At 45.4% G+C, this 17,827-nt stretch overlaps 1 protein-coding gene and 1 pseudogene across 1 annotated transcript; both read left to right on the top strand.

Annotated features, from left to right (window-relative positions):
* Positions 1 to 7,255: 7,255 nt before the first annotated feature.
* Positions 7,256 to 13,430, top strand: LOC123420447 (extra-large guanine nucleotide-binding protein 3-like). The gene is made up of 9 exons (XM_045107350.1): positions 7,256 to 8,437; positions 8,534 to 8,671; positions 10,487 to 10,591; positions 10,699 to 10,881; positions 11,257 to 11,434; positions 11,512 to 11,756; positions 12,105 to 12,277; positions 12,369 to 12,557; positions 12,652 to 13,430. Exons 1-9 carry the CDS (start codon positions 7,487 to 7,489, stop codon positions 13,037 to 13,039), a joined length of 2,550 nt encoding a protein of 849 aa, XP_044963285.1. The 5' UTR covers positions 7,256 to 7,486; the 3' UTR covers positions 13,040 to 13,430.
* Positions 13,431 to 13,895: 465 nt separating this feature from the next.
* LOC123420448 lies at positions 13,896 to 17,331 on the top strand (annotated as a pseudogene).
* The last annotated feature ends 496 nt before the right edge of the window (positions 17,332 to 17,827 follow it).

A 17,827-nucleotide genomic window follows, 5' to 3' on the forward strand; every position in this document is an offset into this window, starting at 1 on the left:
TCGTGATGAGTAGTGTATTTCCCGTGTCAGCTTCGAACATGTATTCTCTTCCATACATATGCTAGCTTCATGTAGTAATTTTTCTTTGTTCCTGCCCGCAAAAAAAGTGTACTTTTTCTTTCTTCCTCACGAAGAAAGGAAAGGCGATCTCGACTTCTCGCAAGGAGAGTCTCTTTCGCCATCGTCTTCCGACGGCTCCCCTCTACCGATAAACTCGATTGTCGATGATGAGGGGGTCGCCGGGTCAACCATTTGGATCATTTTTAGATCCTAGTAGCTTAGGTTTTTTGATCGTTTAACGTCGACGACGGTGATGTTAGTGATGAATAAAGCATCTTTTTATATCCTTGCCCAAAGAGCCAATCGATCCTTCAATTGGGGATTGACTTGGATAACCAAGAAAAAAACACATATCTAAAAAGATTGAATTACCTAAATTGTTCGTCCCAGATAGCATGTTAGCAGATCTGGTGTGTTCACATTTCCTTGGGCCATCGGCACATACAATGTAAATTCCATGGGCCTTTAATGGGGTGAATGGAACCGCGGGATGAAAATGGCCCAATGGCAGAACAGGCCGCTAGCAGATCAAAAGTTCTTAAGGATCAAAAATGGGCCCAATAAGAGACGCCTCTAAACATGCCGAAAGATGTCATGAGTTGAAAACGGGGAAGCTCTTATCTGGCGCTCTAAGCGTCGGTTGGTGATCCTAGCGCTAGCAGGGGTGCTTAGCGGGCTGGCCCAATGACCCGCTCAACGGGAACGTGAAGAAAAAAAACTTAGCAATACTGAATGAATAATAAAAGGGGATAGCTGGAATTCGAACTCATGACCGAATGGTTGCTGGCTACTACAAGAAACATTAACATACACCCAATATAAATTATGTAGAAAAATAAAACTTAAATTTAAAAACAGGTTCATCAACTTTTAAGCTGAGTTCAGAGAATTAAAAAACGTTCGCCAAATTTTTAAAAAAAATCATCAAATTCGAAAAAATTCATCGAATTTGATAAAAGGTTCATTGGTTCTGTAAAAAATTCGTCGGTTTTAACGAAAGTACAATGAATTTAAAAAAAGTTCATCAAATTGAAAAACAAAGTTCATTGAAATCAAAAAAATCATCGAATTTGAAAAAAGTTTCATTAAAATTGAAAAATCTATCATAAATTTGAAAATAAGCTCATCGAGTTTCAGGAAAATTCCATCAAATTAACGAAAATCATCAATTTAAAACAAAAATTGCTGCAGTAGTGGACGGTATACATGTTTGGCGCTCGGACCATACCTATATAGTTGATCTTTCACCTTTTTTATATAAAGAATGACACTTTTTGAATTGCATTCTAAATTTTTTATATTTCTATACATTATTTTTGTATATGCGTCGATTTTTAAAATTTTAAAGTGTATATGGAGAAAAACTAATACATTTTAATTTCATTAGTAATAGTTATTTATGCAGTGCCTAATAATACATACCATTAACAAGATTAACGCAAGAAGCACCATGTCAGCTGAATAACTGGCCAAATCAACTAAAAGTCACCAACAGAAACCTTCATGTCCTGGATAATAAACTACTCCCTTTGTTTCTAAATATAAATCTTTTAAAAGATTTTACTAGGGGTCTACGTTGCAAAATGAGTGAATCTATACTATAAAATATGTCTATATACATCCGTATGTAGTCCCTTAGTGGAACCTCTAAAAAGACTTATATTTAGGAACGGAGAAAGTATTTGACAGGGAGAAGTGATTTGGTTTTTCCTACGAACCCCGCTTTTTTTAGGCACACGAGCACGGTGTGTTCACCGAAATATGTTTCTTTTTTTCTTGAGAATTCAGCCCACGGGCTAACGGCCTAGAATGCCGGGCCCAGCCCAACAACGCACACAACAGGAACCAAGGCTCCTCCTGCCGATGCGCCTCGGTTCGTCGGGTGGATACCACCTATTAGGTGCTCCCATGCTAGAAATTTTAAAAAATTACATTTAGATGTTTCAAAAAAGATTGTAAAAAGGATATGGATATTCACAAGATATACGTATGTAACCCGCAAAAAAATTAGATTAAAATTCAAAATATACATTGAGAAAAAGAAAATTCTATATGTGAATAGTGCCATTTCTGATACTGTTCATGTTTTGTCTTCTTTTAACACTAAATATTCGTTCTAGATTTATCATTTTTGTCTCTCAATAGGTATTCCGAATTTGGATCTGATTTTTTTATGGACTTGTAGACATATGTTTTGTGAACGACATCCACAATTGTTGTTTGCTATTTTCTGACACATCGGAATGTGATTTTTCAAAACATGTATCATGATAGCATATGAACGATGGTATCACCTGATATTTTTCCCAGTTCGTTCGTCAAGGTACAACTCTTTTTTTCATTCTTGCGCCGTGGCTAATCAACGGATTATTATTTATTATTGATCCGGCTCAAGAAAAATTGAACTATAGATCAGTTGTAGTAAGTGGCTAGTTGGAGGTTGAGATGTTTTTACCTGGTTTATTTACTGCTGCTACCTGCCGAGTGTGCTGAGATGCTGCGACACCGATCCAAAGGCCATAACTACTACAACCGAGTGTGCTGAGCTGCTGCGACACCGTCTGTCGGTCGGTGGCCTTGTTCGTTTTCAAATGTTTCCTTGCAGTAGTACTACTAGTAAATGTTATCCTAGCTAGCAGTAAATGTTTCCTTGCAGTACGTTGTTCGTTTTGATGTTGCTTTCGGAACGTCGTAGATGTGGTCTATCTCGTCTTGTCACACCTTAGAGCAACTCTAGCAAACCCCGCATCCTGTGCCGATCCAGAAAATAACGGTTAAAATGTAGGTCGGAGCGGAAAAACCTGTCCGATCATATCCCCATCCCGCCCCGGCCTGCAAAAAAATTTGGGAGGCACCGCAAAATCACAGCCCCAATCCGTGTATTCGTGGTTTCCCCCTTGCCGCCGCGGTGCCCTGCATATAAGCGGAAGCGGTTGGTGGAGGGACATTTCAGCCCGCGCTTTCCCCCACCAACCGCCTCCCCTCTCCCCCCTCACGCCGTCGCCACCTCGCCGCCCAAGATTCAGGCGAAAGCAGCCGGCAGGAGCTCGCCGAAAAGCCGCCACACGCACGAGGCCTCCCCTCCCCCCTTGCGCCGGCGGGTCGCCGGATTTGCGGATCTGCGGACCTTCATCGCGGGGCCGCCGGATTTGGCTTTTGCCGGCCGCCGGTGGTTGCGCCAAGCGATGGAGTGGTCGGGGAGCATCTCCTGCAGCCCCGGCAAGGGCGCATCACCGCATGCAGGGACGAGTTCGTCCTCCCTGCGCAGCCGACGATTTGCGGGAATCGATTTGTCCGGCCGTCCATACAGTGCGACGACTACACGCACACAGTGTTATCCATGGAACATCATCATGAGCTCAATGTGACTAAGGAGTTGGTCACACGATGACGTGCTACGGAACGAGTAAAGAGACTTACCGTAACGAGATTGAACAAGGTATAGGTATACCGACGATCGAATCTCGGGCAAGTTCTATACCGACAGACAAAGGGAATCGTATACGGGATTGATTGAATCCTTGACATCGTGGTTCATCCGATGAGATCATCGTGGAGCTAGTGGGAGCCACCATGGGTATCCAGACCCCGCTGATGGTTATTGGCTAGAGAGGTGTCTCGGTCATGTCTGCCAGCCTCCCGAACCCGTAGGGTCTACACACTTAAGGTTCGATGACGCTAGGGTTATAGGGAATTGTTGTACGAGGTTACCAAAAGTTGTTCGGAGTCCCGGATGAGATCCCGGACGCCACGAGGAGCTCCGGAATGGTCCGGAGGTAAAGATTGATATATAGGACGGATGGTTTTGGACAACGGAAGTGTTTCGGGCGTCACCGGTAATGTACCGGGACCACCGGGACCACCGAAGGGGGGCAACGACCCCGGGAGGCTAGATGGGCTAAGTGGGGAAGGGAACCAGCCCCTAGGTGGGCTGGTGCGCCCCCCACCCAGCCTATGCGCACCAGAGAAAGGGGGAAGGGGGAAACCCTAGCATAGGTGGGCCTAAGGCCCACCAGAGGGGTGCGCCACCCCTCCTCCCTGCCCTGGCCGCCGCCCCCTCTCCCATCTGGGGCTGCCGCACCCCTTGGGGGTGGGAACCCTAAGGGCTGCGCCCCCTCCCTCTTCCCCTATATATAGTTGAGGGTTCGGGGCTGTTTGAGACACGGTTTTCATCTCTCTCTCTCGGCGCAGCCCTGCTCTTCTTCCTCCTCCTCTCTGCCGGTGCTTGGCGAAGCCCTGCCGGGAGACCTCGTCTCTCCATCGACACCACGCCATCGTGTTGCTGGAGTTCTTCCCCAACCTCTCCCTTCTCCTTGCTGGATCAAGGTGCGGGAGACGTCACCGGGCTGCACGTGTGTTGAACGCGGAGGTGCCGCTGTTCGGCACTAGATCGGAATCGCTACGAGTACGACTCCATCAACCGCGTTCTAGCAACGCTTCCGCTTAGCGATCTTCAAAGGTATGAAGATGCTCTTACCCCTCTCTCGTTGCTGGTCTCTCCATAGGAAGATCTGAATATGCATAGGAAAATTTTGAATTTATGCTACGTTACCCTACACAAACCACAGTTACTTCAAGGAAGTAGTTACAAGGAATCAAATATCAATTAAGGAGACCCATGAATGCAAACTTACTACCCCATACCCACAATATTTTGGGCAAAAAAACTCAGGATTTATATTAAAAATATTTCGATCAATGCAAGACATCTTGAGAAACAATAAAATTACAACCAAGTTAATTATTAGAGAGCCAAACATACTGAATGTTCAATGTGAGCCGAAGATGCACCGCTGTCGCCGCCTCTCCATCACCGTTTCCCACCTGATATTATATCCCGTGGTCGAGGAGTTGTCGTGCAAAGGTCTAGTAGGATCAACAATCCGAAAAGGTTGTCACCGTTGAAGCCTTGCGTAGATCGAAAAACCAAGGACCGAAACGACTTCTTAAATAGAACGTTTGATGGACGAAGAGAATACCGATGTGATGGAGAGGGAACATGAACCGCCAGAGGGGCCAAATGTAGCACCAGTGATATACCCAAGGGGGTAAAGGAGGCCACAACCTCACCGTTGCTGCAAAAATGGTCGTGGCAACATTACCATGACCCCTGGGTCGACCTCCCATCAATGTCGCGGGCTGTCCATAACACCACTACCGCAAAGACCATGAAGAAGAGGTTCATTATCTTCACACGAACACGAAGGACCCGCCCAAAATTTGAAGGACCTAAAATGCACAAAAATTCCTTCCCAGATCCAACATCAAAAGCCAAAATAACCACGGCTCCAATTGAAGATCTAGAAAAATTTTATTTGTCAATTTGGTTAAACTAGCCGCGAACCCGTGTTGTCGCACGGGCTAGTTATGCATTATTACCTTAGAAACCACATTATAGAAGATAATGATTCATAAGGGGGTGTATTTCTATGAATAAATTTTGTGTACGTTGGATGAAACATAAACTAATTTTTTCATAGAAAAATATATGCTTTTAGATAGCATGTTATTAGATGGCTATATTCTTTCTATTTTCATTATATGAAATAAGATAGTTAAAAATCAATGAACTCTTTCATACATGAATGGTTACCTTAAGCGTACATTTGTTGGCCTCATTTCAGAAGAATGTGAAGTTGCCTATAAAAATATTATATTTATTTATGAATACATGGATTTGAACATGCAGTCTAACTATCTCCGAATCTTCATGTAAATATCATTGTTAGCCCTTTATGAAAGACATAAGCAAAACACCATTTGTTCGTTATATGTTGGGAGTATTATATTGAAGAAAACCACATTGTGTTTAATTTTTTTCTAATCATACAATTTCTTACTCATAAATAATCACATTCTAGGAAAAGTAGCAAGGACGCATATATTATCAAGCTTGACACCTTATATCATTTTTATTTTCTGAGAGGAGGAAGTTGCTAAAGAGTGCATCTTACTCAAGCAAATGAATCCATGGTAATAGTTGATGGTACACCAACTAAATTTTAGTTAAGCGACATCGCAACTTAAGAAACTGCAAATAACAAAAGACCATAACTTATACAGAGCTAATGTCGTAAAAAATCATGGCAAGAAATATGTAATAAGTCAGATTGCATTATATGCACATGCAAGAATATGTATACAATTAATTTTATTTACTCTATAGGGGAATATTTTATCGAAAAGGGCTTTCGTCCCGCTTTATAAATAAAACAAACCGCCAGACCAATACAAACGACATAGGTTCAACACACCCAAGTTCAGCACACCCACAAACACACATAAGTAGCACAAGACACCAGCAAAGGATTTCGCTGAGGGCACAACTCAACAAGCCCTAAGAAATATAAACACGCACACCCACACCCAACAACGGGGAACATGATGCGCAAGCCACAACAGGCTAATCTGGTTCTGGAGGAGGAGGTGGTGGAAGCGGGGGGGCACCATAGGGGAATATTTTAGAGAGCCCGGTCATTTTCATCCTAAATTTTTCAGCAGGTCAGATTGGAATGCCATACCGACTGCACAAATTAAAACCAACTGAATAATTGTTGATCCATGGCCTTGTGCTGATAGACCTGATGGACATTTCTATTGAAAGGATGTTTTCTTCATTCAAATGCTTCTACTCCTTTGTTTATGTAGGCGAGACAACATACTTTATCATGGATCCTGCATCGACAATCCTAGCCACTGTGTGCCATCGCATATGGATACTGACTTCTTTTGTAGGGGATCGATGAGAGAAAGGAGCAAATGAGGCATGTGAATTTATGGGTCAATAACAGTGTATGACTTGAATAGACATCTATGAAATGTCATGCACCCATGATTTAACGTACGTCTAGTTTATTGTGATATGGAATCTGGACCTGTGATGGTGTACAGTGAAGGATATTTTCCTTTCAAATCAGAAAATAACTTATATACTAGTATTAACTAAGTACGAAAACAGTCATGCTGAAGTTGATTTTTCCTTGGGTTTTCGTGATGGAGATGTTCTGAGATGTGTTTGTGAGAGATATGTTAAAGAATTACTGTACTTATTTGTTGACAGTTGGGAGACTGAGAGACAAGATGAGGGAGCCGATGATGCCCCTCTGCATACAGAAAAATTTACCGGTTGGAGTAAAAGTAGAAACTGAAGCCGACCTCATTTTCAGATCCATTTTCCAGTTATTCACATGTTGCAGCACGAGTATGACCAAAAAAAAAAAAGTCGATTCCTCCAGTCCACAGCGCAGCAGCAGCAGCAGCGAGCAGCAACTCCTCCTCCACCTTTCCTCTTCCTCTCGCCACCACCTACCCGACCCCAATCCTCGCCCCCTCCGCCGCGCCGCGCCCCCGTATCAAGCATTGGGGGTTTTTGACGGGCAAAGGCGCGAGCTTTTAGCGCTCCGGCGCCGTCCAGATCCGCCGCGCCATGGCGGAGGCGGAGGCGGCGGACGGCGGCAGCTGGCAGGAGATGATGCGGCGGATCCTGCCCCCCGGCGCCCCCGTCCCGGAGGAGGCGCCCAACCTCGACTACTCCATCGCGCTCGTCTACGACGGCCCGCCGGTGCCCTACGACCTCCCCAGGGTCGACCCGGTGGAGATCCCCACGGCGGAGCCTGCGTCGGGACCCCACACCCGAGGGCTCCCCGTGGCGCCGGTGGTCGACCCGGTCCGCCTCCCCGTGTCCCGGATCGCCCGGTGCGGGGAGCCCGCCAGGCAGGGCGGCGACGGCAGCTCGGGCTCCGTCAACTCGGTGCTGCAGAACGAGGAGTTCGACGACGAGGACGACGACTCCCGGTCGCGGTCGCACGGCTCGGCGCAGAGCTCGCCGGGCCCGGGGAGCCGGGACGGGAGGAGGGCCCCCGTGGTGACCTTCGGGTTCACGCCGGACAGCAAGTGCGGCGGGAGCGGCGACGACATGTCGGAGCAGTACGTGGCCGTCACCAAGCAGGAGAAGAGGCGCCGCCGGAGGCGGATGGCGTGCAACCGGTGTGGGAAGAGGAAATGGGAGAGCAAGGAGGCCTGCATCGTCTGCGACGCCAGGTACTGCGGCTACTGCGTGCTGAGGATGATGGGGTCGATGCCCGAAGGCCGCAAGTGCGTCACCTGCATCGGGGAGCCCATCGACGAGTCCAAGAGGTCCAAGCTTGGGAAGAGCTCGAGGACACTCGCACGTTTGCTCAGCCCACTGGAAGTAAGGCAGATTTTGAAAGCTGAGAAAGAGTGCCAAGCAAACCAGCTTCGGCCCGAGCAACTTATCGTGAACGGCTGCCCGTTGAGGCCAGAGGAGCTGACCGACTTGCTTAGTTGCTCGCGGCCACCTCAGAAGCTCAAGCCTGGTAGATATTGGTACGACAAGGAGTCGGGCTTATGGGGAAAGGTATATATAATCAGTAACCACTAGGAGCTCAGCTTATGTATATGTTGAACTCAACTTTGTGCTTATGTATAAAATCCTCGCATTTTCATATCACAGGAAGGACAAAAGCCAGACAGGATTGTTAGCTCTAACCTCAATTTCACGGGGAAGCTTCATGCCAAGGCTAGCAGCGGTAACACCCAGGTTTATATAAACGGAAGGGAAATTACAAAGAGTGAGCTGAAAATTCTCAAGGTAATAAAAATACTTCCATTTCTATTACCCCAGCTAACATCTTCTCTCACCGTTCGGCAAATATTTATTTATTTATTCGTCTAGGTTGCTTATAGATATAGTGCTTTTATGGGAAATCCCGAGGATTTAGGTGCGGCACAACTGTTGAGCCCCTTCTGGCCTGGCTATAAGGATATAAGGACTCACTGCCCTACGAAATGATAATTTAGTGTCTGAACTCTTATCTATGCTTTCAATAGCATTTATTTTCCGTTACAGCTGTGTTTACTTACGCATCCTTTTTCTTCAAGGCTAATAATGCGATCCACGCAATCATTACGGATGTATCAGATTCCGACAAGAAAAAGGAACAACCAGTTTGTTCGTTAAATTTTCAGTTTGTCATGTGACACGATAAATGCCTTATCCATTTTAAGACTTCCCAGTTCACCACAAATTAGGATTTCCCATAAATGTAACGGTTTTGTCATTCTGTAGAGCGCTCTATTAAATATTTATTCATGAATGGAATTCCCTGCTGTAGCGTCCTTGGATACGCGGTCATGATCTGAAGAGTCCCTGCACCCGCAGAGGCAAGCAATGTGCCTTTGAAGGACTCTTTCCTCACATCATTTGGATCTAAGAACCCACTGCATTCAGAAGGAATAAATTAGTGTCTGAACTCCTATCTATGCTTTGGAATAGCATTTATTTTCTGTTACAGCTGTGTTTACTTAAGCATGCTTTCCTTCAAGTCTAATAATGAGATCCATGCGATCATTACTAGGATATATCAAATTCCGACAAGAAAAAGGGTCAACCAGTTTGTTTCGTTAAATCTACTAATGAGATCCATGTGACAGGACAACTGCCATATCCCTTTATAAGACTTCCTAGTTCACGACAAATTAGGGTTTCCCCATAAGTGCAATGGTTTTGTCGTTCTGTAGAGCACTCTGTTAAATATTAATTCATGAATGGAAGTTCCCTGCTGTAGCTAGCACCAGTAACCGGCACTAGCACCGTATGCTCTGTTTTAGCTCAGCACCCTTTTGCCCTAGCTATACTTAGTCTTTGGACTCTTATCTATGCTTTACAATACCATTTATTTTCGGTTATAGCTGCGTTTACTTGAGTATCCTTTCTTCAAGCTAATAATGAGGCATTAACGTAGACAACTAAGGAAGTCACAGGATCAGTCAATAAAGCAAGTGATGACAGATAGTAAATTGTTTTGTATGCACCAGTGTGATTTGATACCCTGAGACCGTAGCTATTTTTTCACGTAAAGCGCAAACGATCTGATACCCTGAGACGTTAGCGCATTAGTTTGAATCTCAATATATTATATTGGTTCGCTTGAAATACCATACATTTTGCCATTAGTTTCCAGAAATTGTAATTATATACTCTGTTGTTTTAACGGCAATCACCCCAAAGTCAAATATCCAGGTAATCATTACTAAGGATATAAGTACCAAATTCTGACAAGAAAAAAGAACAACCAATTTGTTTCATTAAATTGTCATGTGACACGATGACTGCCATATCCGTTTTAAGACTTCCCAGTTCACGACAAATTAGGACTTATTTCTTTCATAAATGCAATGGTTTTGTCATTCTGTTGAGCGTTCTATTAAATACTAATTGATGAATGGAAGTTCTCTGCTGTAGCTAGGACCAGTAACCGACACTACCACCTTATGCTCTGTTTTAGCCCAGCGGTCTTGGATACACGCCCATGATTTAAAGAGCCCCTGTACCTGCGGAAGCAAGCGACGTGCCTTGGAAGAGGTCTTTTCTCACATACTCACATCATTCGCATCATGCTTTCAGGTTGCAAATGTTCAGTGTCCACGTGATACACATTTCTGGGTTTACGACGATGGTCGTTATGAGGAAGAAGGACAGAACAACATCAAAGGAAAAATATGGGAGTCAGTAAGTATCTTAGTTATAATAGAATTCCAGCCTGTTGTTATTTCCTTGAAAGCTTAAGCTAGGTGTGATTATTTCTAACGGTATTTTCCTTTTCTTTTTATGACCAGGCCTTGACACGTTTTGCATGTGCCTTGTTCTCACTTCCGGTGCCTCCTGGGGACTCTAATGGAACCAAGGACGAAATTCCCTTTGTACCAAGAACTGTCCCTGATTATTTGGATCAGAAAAGAATCCAAAAACTGTTGCTTCTTGGACCACCTAGTGCTGGTACAAGCACTATATTTAAGCAGGTCTGATCTGATTTCACACCACTTATGCCTAGAATTACTCGCAATCTGACCCTGTAACTATGTGATAGAGCAGCCTCTTGAAAGTCATTAGTGATTACTTGTAGCAGAAATGACCCATCTGTATTATCTGATCCCTTGCACAAACCTAAACTCGGCTATACCTGAGATGGGCTCTGATGTTCGTATAGCGCAATCACAAGGATTATTTTTGTAGGCATAAAACTTGTTTTTTTACAGAGTTTTCATGAGTCATGGTTCATTCTGTAGAGTTGTGTTGTCTCTACCATGCAGTGGTGTACATAGTTACAGGTTATAAATTATAACCTCTGCTATTTCCTGCATGTTTCATGCTGATACTTGTCTTCTGTGTATCAGGCTAAGTACCTTTATGGAACAAGGTTCACCCAAGATGAACTTGATGCTATCAAATTAATGATCCAAAGTAATATGTTCAAGTATCTTGGAATTTTGCTAGAAGGCCGTGAGCGTTTTGAGGAAGAGGCTTTATCTAAATTGGATCAAACAATCCCGGAGGATGAAGCAGCACAAAAAGGTAACCTTGTCAAGCCATTTGCCCCTGTTTGTTTCTTCAGGCGCATATGCTCTATACTTAACTGTTCTTTTATGCAGATGAAAATAAAGCCAATGGTGCAGATTCGTGTATATACTCGATAAATGCAAGGCTGAAGAAATTCTCCGATTGGCTTTTGGATATCATAGCAATGGGCGATCTAGATGCATTCTTCCCTGCCGCAACGCGTGAATATGCTCCATTTGTCGATGAGATGTGGAAGGATCCTGCCATACAAGCAACATATAAAAGAAAGGATGAGTTGCATTTCCTCCCTGATGTTGCTGAGTACTTCTTGAGCAGGGTATGAATTCAGAGCTTTGGAATCAAACTTATTTTCACCTTATACAATAAGATGAACTCGTAGCATTTAACTGAATTTCATTAGATTATCGTTTTCGGTTACAGCAATTGACGACTTCCAGAACATATGCTAATCTTATATATTCAGTGTTGCCGATTTGAAACATTCTTGTGTTAAATCCATCTTCTAAGGATCTCGAATTTCCGTTCTAGATTGATAATTTTGCATTGATGTTGGACTGTTAACATAAGATTTTCATTATTTTCATGTTCTAGTTTTGGACCGTGTATAGTTTTTCTGTTTTCAAGTTATTCAACTCGTTTCTCAATACATGGCATATTCTTGCAGGCTATTGAGGTATCAAGCAATGAGTATGAACCTTCAGAGAAAGATGTGATCTTTGCTGAAGGCGTAACCCAGGGGAATGGGCTATCTTTCATCGAGTTCACCCTTGATGATCGCAGCCCCATGTCTGAACCTTACATCGACAACCCAGAGGCGCATTCTCAGCCTCTAACCAAGTAATTAATCTCTTACCCTCCTTCATGCATTGTGCAAGAATCGTGTAGACCGTGCACACGTACTCAAATCTTAATATGTGTTGCTCCTCAGATTTCAGCTGATCAGAGTAAGCGCCAAGGGCATGAATGATGGCTGCAAGTGGGTGGAAATGTTTGAGGATGTTCGCATGGTGATATTCTGCGTAGCGCTCAGTGACTATGACCTAGTGGGCCCACCTGTGAACGGCAATCTTCAGAACAAGATGATGCAAAGCAAGGAGCTATTTGAGGCTACTATCAGGTATGCGAAACTTTTTCCACTACTCTTGGTGCTGGTATCATGGTCTTCACAATGGAAATTTCGTCATTTCGATTTGTAACTTATGTTGGAGCAGGCAACCATGCTTTTGCGACACGCCATTCGTGCTGGTGCTCAACAAGTACGACCTGTTCGAGGAGAAGATCAGCCGCGCCCCGCTGACGGCGTGCGAGTGGTTCGGCGACTTCTCGCCGGTGCGGACGCAGAGCAACAACCAGTCCCTCGCCCAGCAGGCGTACTACTACGTGGCGATGAAGTTCAAGGAGGCGTACAACGACCACACGGGGCGGAAGCTGTTTGTGTGGCAGGCGCGCGGCCGCGACCGGCAGACGGTGGACGAGGCCTTCAAGTACATCCGGGAGGTGCTCAAGTGGGAGGAAGAGAAGGACGACAACTACTACCAGGAGGAGTCCTTCTACAGCACCACCGAGATGAGCTCCTCCCCCTTCATCAGAGCCGAATGAGCACTGCTGCCCCGTCGACGGCTGGCGAAGGCCGGCTCCGACCAATGACGCTCCGTTTTTTCCGCCAGTCGGTTCCGTTTCGCGCCGTACAAAAAATCATTCATTGATTGTTGGTCTGTAAAAAGTTTTTCATGTGATGGATGGGATGTTTTTCATGTCTTTGTCTTGGTTCTTGAGATAGAGACGAAGCATGATTGATCCGCTGGTGTGTATGTAGTATTAACGGTTTCTTTCTAGTCAGTGCACAGATTGACCGGCACCAATTGATTAATTTCGTTCTGAGACTGCTGCTGTTGGAGTATGTATGTATTCATTTTGGGGAAGTAGACAGCAAACAAAGACATGGCCCTGATGATAATAAACAATAAAAAGAAAAGAGTTTGCTCTGGCAGCAGTATGCATTTGTTTCTTTTTGTTCAGCTGAGGAAAGCATTAAGCAACACACTTTTTTTTGTTGGCTTGGTTTTTGCCTCTAACCTTGATATTACTCCTTCCGTCCCACAATATAAGAGCGTTTTTTTTACACCGGAGTTTATCTTTATGTGTTTTTGATATACATGGATGGTATTTACAATGAATATAGAAGGATGGTATGTACGACGAATTATCTTGCTAAAAGGGACTGCCTATTAACAATGTTGCTTTTGTAAAGAGGAGGCGGTATCCATTTACGTTGTCGGAGACTATTCCGCCCAAGGGGGTATCCATTTATCTTGCTAAAAGGGACTGCCTATTAACAATCTTGTGTGTAGATCCGTTGTCGGAGACTATTCCGCCCAAGGGGGTATCCATTTACGTTCCCGAGGACGAGAATTTCACGGAGCAAAAGGAGGCAGCATTCAACACAAAGTTGCTCATGTCGGTGCTCCACGGGATATGCAGGATTATGAAGTTGTCGAAGCACAGCAGCCAGAGTTTCCCCACCTTGGACGCCATCAACGCGATGTATGACGATCAGTTCAGGAACCAGCCAGTCCAGCCAGATGGTGGAAGGTTCAAATTTATCGCTGAATTTCTTGAGAAGGAGGCGGTTCTTCTCTTTGAGCAGGAAGGGGCAGAGTTTTTTGAGGGGATACGCAGAGTCTTCAAGTTTGAAACGCCCGAGATTCACGACAGTGCGTACAAATCAAGTCCTGCTACTTGTTTTAGCTGGCACCATTAAGTTTTGGACCTGAAATCTGCCACTCTTATTATTTCGAGCTAACGCATTCTTTAGAATCAACTCACCAGACCTGCAAATGCAGGGGACAAGTTTGCTTGGTTCAGAGACGAGGAGTTCGCGCGTGAAACCCTTGCAGGGATGAATCCACTCAGCATCCAACTAGTCAGGGTAGGTATCTTGTTTCCCGCCTTCTCTACACCCTCGAATTATATATCTCAGCGACCATCATCGTATTCTCTCTCTCTCTCTCTCTCTCTCTCTCAATATATATATGTGTGTGTGTGTGTGTGTGTGTGTGTGTGTGTGTGTGTGTAAATGGATGTTCTCCACCAATCTATTTCTGTCAACATCTAAACAAACTGGCCATCTGAACATGCAAAAATGCCTGAAAAAGCTCCTGATGAGAAAAGCCTAATTTTCATTCAATCATGTCACTTGTATCAAATATAATTATTGTAGTAATCAAACCCAATCATCATATGTCTTTTCAGTTTGATTACTATTTGGTTGGAGAGCAAATGATATATTTGGTAGTAAGAATTGAGCACCTAATATATATGACTGCATGCAGGCCGTGGCTAAGAAGAAGCTGTTCATGCTGGACTACCATGACTTGTACCTTCCATTTGTCAACAAGGTGCGGCAGCTGGAGGGCACGACCTTGTACGGGGCACGTGCGCTCTTCTTCCTCGCCGGCGACGACACGCTCCGGCCCATCGCCATCGAGCTGACGAGGCCCAAGTCCGCGAGCAAGCCACAGTGGCGTGAGGTATTCACGCCGGCATCAGCACACGAAGCCAGCATCACTGGGTCCTGGCAGTGGCAGCTCGCCAAGGCTCATGTCGTCTCCCTCGACACTGGCTACCATCAGCTTGTCAGCCACTGGCTGAGGACACACTGCTGCGTCGAGCCGTACATCATCGCGGCCAACAGGCAGCTGAGCCAGATGCACCCTATCTACCGGCTGCTGCACCCGTCCTTCCGGTTCACCATGGAGATCAATGCCCAGGCCCGCAGCTTGCTCATCAACGCCGACGGGATCATCGAGAGCACCTTCTCGCCGGGGAAGTACTCCATGGATGGAAATCAGCTCGGCGGCCTACGCCGAGCAGTGGCGGTTCGATAAGGAGGTGCTGCCGGAGGACCTCATCTGGAGGGGCATGGCGGTCAGAGGGGAGGATGGGAAGCTAGAGCTGGCAATACATGATTACCCCTATGCCAACGATGGCCTGCTGATTTGGGATGCCATCAAACAGTGGGCGTTCGATTATGTGGCGCACTACTACCCAGGTGCGGCGGACATCGTCGACGACGTGGAGCTCCAGGCTTGGTGGGATGAGGTGCGCACCAAAGGACATGCAGACAAGAAGGATGAGCCATGGTGGCCGAAGCTCGACTGCCACGAGAGCTTGGTCCAGACCTTATCCACCATCATGTGGGTGGCGTCGGCGCATCACGCCGCCGTCAACTTTAGCCAGTACCCATTTGGTGGCTACGTCCCAAACCGTCCCTACATAGCCCGCATAAACATGCCGTCGGAGATGGGAGCCGACGGGAATGGGATGCACGCGTTCATGGAGGCGCCAGACAAGGTGTTGTTGGACACATTGCCATCCCAGCACCAGAGCGCGCTGGTGATGGCGATACTGGACCTCCTGTCGTCGCACTCGTCGGGCGAGGAGTACTTGGGCACGTACCAAGATCCGGCGTGGGAACAGAATGGCAAGATCAACAAGGCGTTCGAGGACCAGGCCCGGCCCTGAGGGGGGGCAGGGGGGGCGGCCGCCCCGGGCCCCCGAAACGTAGGGGCCCCCACGTATGTGTGCTTTGTGTATTAGGCCCATAAAAATGATCCTGCGCTAATCTAGGTGTAACCGTGAAGGTGCAGTAGTGGGAAAGTAAATCAGCGATTTCCTGAATTAGTGGACTTTCCGTTTCCCACATGTAAACCCACATACAACAATATCAGCGATCGACCTAGCCGCAAATCAATCCCTCAAACACATATCACGAATGACTCCCACCGCCACAACGTCCTCCCGCGGAGACCTATCGGCGCAACACCACGTGACTCAGGTGATTTCATGTTCGTCGAACAGGAGTAACAATACCCCAGTTTTGAGCAACTGAACAGGTAAGCATCTCCTTGATTCATCATCCAAGAACTATCTAGGTTCTGTTAGATACGTTGCTAGTTAGGGCATGTCTAATGCAGCGCTTAAAGAATTGCGTTAGGATCAAAATCCCCGCAAAATTAGCGGTTGCTTTGTTGACTCCTGGTGAGGCGTCAGACGCAAAAGTGCGCCACATGCTTTTCCTTCCTGCAGTAAGCGTCCGGGATGTTTACTTAGCCCATACAATTAGCATCTGCCGTTGCAAGTCAAAGTGCTTAGATGACTTTTTACTTTTTCAATCTTTGTTTTATCTTCATTAGGGCATGCACAAGCAACTGCCACTGTAGATGCCCTTAGGGGCACAATTAGGAGTAGCTAGTGAATTAGCGAAAAAGAGTAGGTTGTAGTAGTCCGGCTTTCTGACTAATGAATCTGGCTGTGTTGGTTTTTGATGAAAGACAATGGGATAGAATGACTACTAGGATTCATGGATTAATTATATACTAATAGCTAAAATTCTGAAAAGTATTAATTAGAGGATGCATGGTGGATTTAATTTATTTAGGTGGCCAAATTAATTTTAGCCGTTCAATTTTTGTGTGTGTGGCAAACTGTATATGCAACTTCCTTGGCTAAATTTAAAGTAAGATATAATTAATATACTCATGACCAATTAAATCATAAAACTAACGTGATATGTTGGTTTTCCACTCCATCGGTAAAAGTTAAGAGCAACCCGTGTCTAAAAATATGAAAACATGCATGATGCATAAAGGGCCCCTGCTTTTGTTTTCGCCCCGGGCCCCTGAAATCTTAGGACCGGCCCTGTCGAGGACTTGAGGGAGAGGATGTTGAGGATCGGGGAGCAGGTCAACAAGTGGAACAGGGACCCCGAGAGGAAAAACCGGTATGGTCCTGGCATGGTGCCGTATGTGCAGCTAAGGCCGTCGGACGGTGATCCTATGGCTGCCAAAACGGTGATGGGGATGGGTGTTCCCACCAGCATCTCCATTTGAGGAGAACATATATTATCTGTTGTTTCACATTGTTAAATTTAATAGAGTAAAAATGGTTTTCTCTTCAAGTGCCACAGCTTAAATTCGTGCGACATGACTTTGAGAAAAAGGCCAATGTTGAATACATTTCCAACTCATTTCAGTTTCACAGTTTCGATCATATTTCGTATAGCCCAGAATTTTGTTTTTATTTTAAATAATGAAATAGGGATCGGAACTAGACAATTTTGGGATCGAAGGGACAAAACTAATCTGGTATTAGAAAGGAAGCAAATGTAAACTTTGGCAAGTCTTCTTCTAGGTATAAGGCAAAACCTTCATGTTGCGAAGATGGGTTCAAGAAAGTGAAGAAAGAGTACGCCCTTCAGTTTTGGTCCGTCGACAACGACTTCTGCCAGGAGATGATCTTCATAACCAAAAGGAAATGCAGCCTATTCTGATGAAGAATCAACGACTGGACCACCATTTGTAATACCTAGATGTATGTGGGCAACGG

This window comes from Hordeum vulgare, unplaced genomic scaffold, assembly GCF_904849725.1.
Source record: "Hordeum vulgare subsp. vulgare unplaced genomic scaffold, MorexV3_pseudomolecules_assembly, whole genome shotgun sequence".
Classification (NCBI taxonomy): Eukaryota; Viridiplantae; Streptophyta; class Magnoliopsida; order Poales; family Poaceae; genus Hordeum; species Hordeum vulgare.

What these genes read in the sequence shown, in the direction of transcription:
- LOC123420447 (XM_045107350.1), top strand. Translation starts at nt 7,487, where the DNA reads ATGGCGGAGGCGGAGGCGGCGGACGGCGGCAGCTGGCAGGAGATGATG. An exon ending in CATTCTCAGCCTCTAACCAA is followed by an intron (nt 12,278 to 12,368) that starts GTAATTAATCTC and finishes GTTGCTCCTCAG; the next exon opens with ATTTCAGCTGATCAGAGTAA. An exon ending in CTATTTGAGGCTACTATCAG is followed by an intron (nt 12,558 to 12,651) that starts GTATGCGAAACT and finishes ATGTTGGAGCAG; the next exon opens with GCAACCATGCTTTTGCGACA.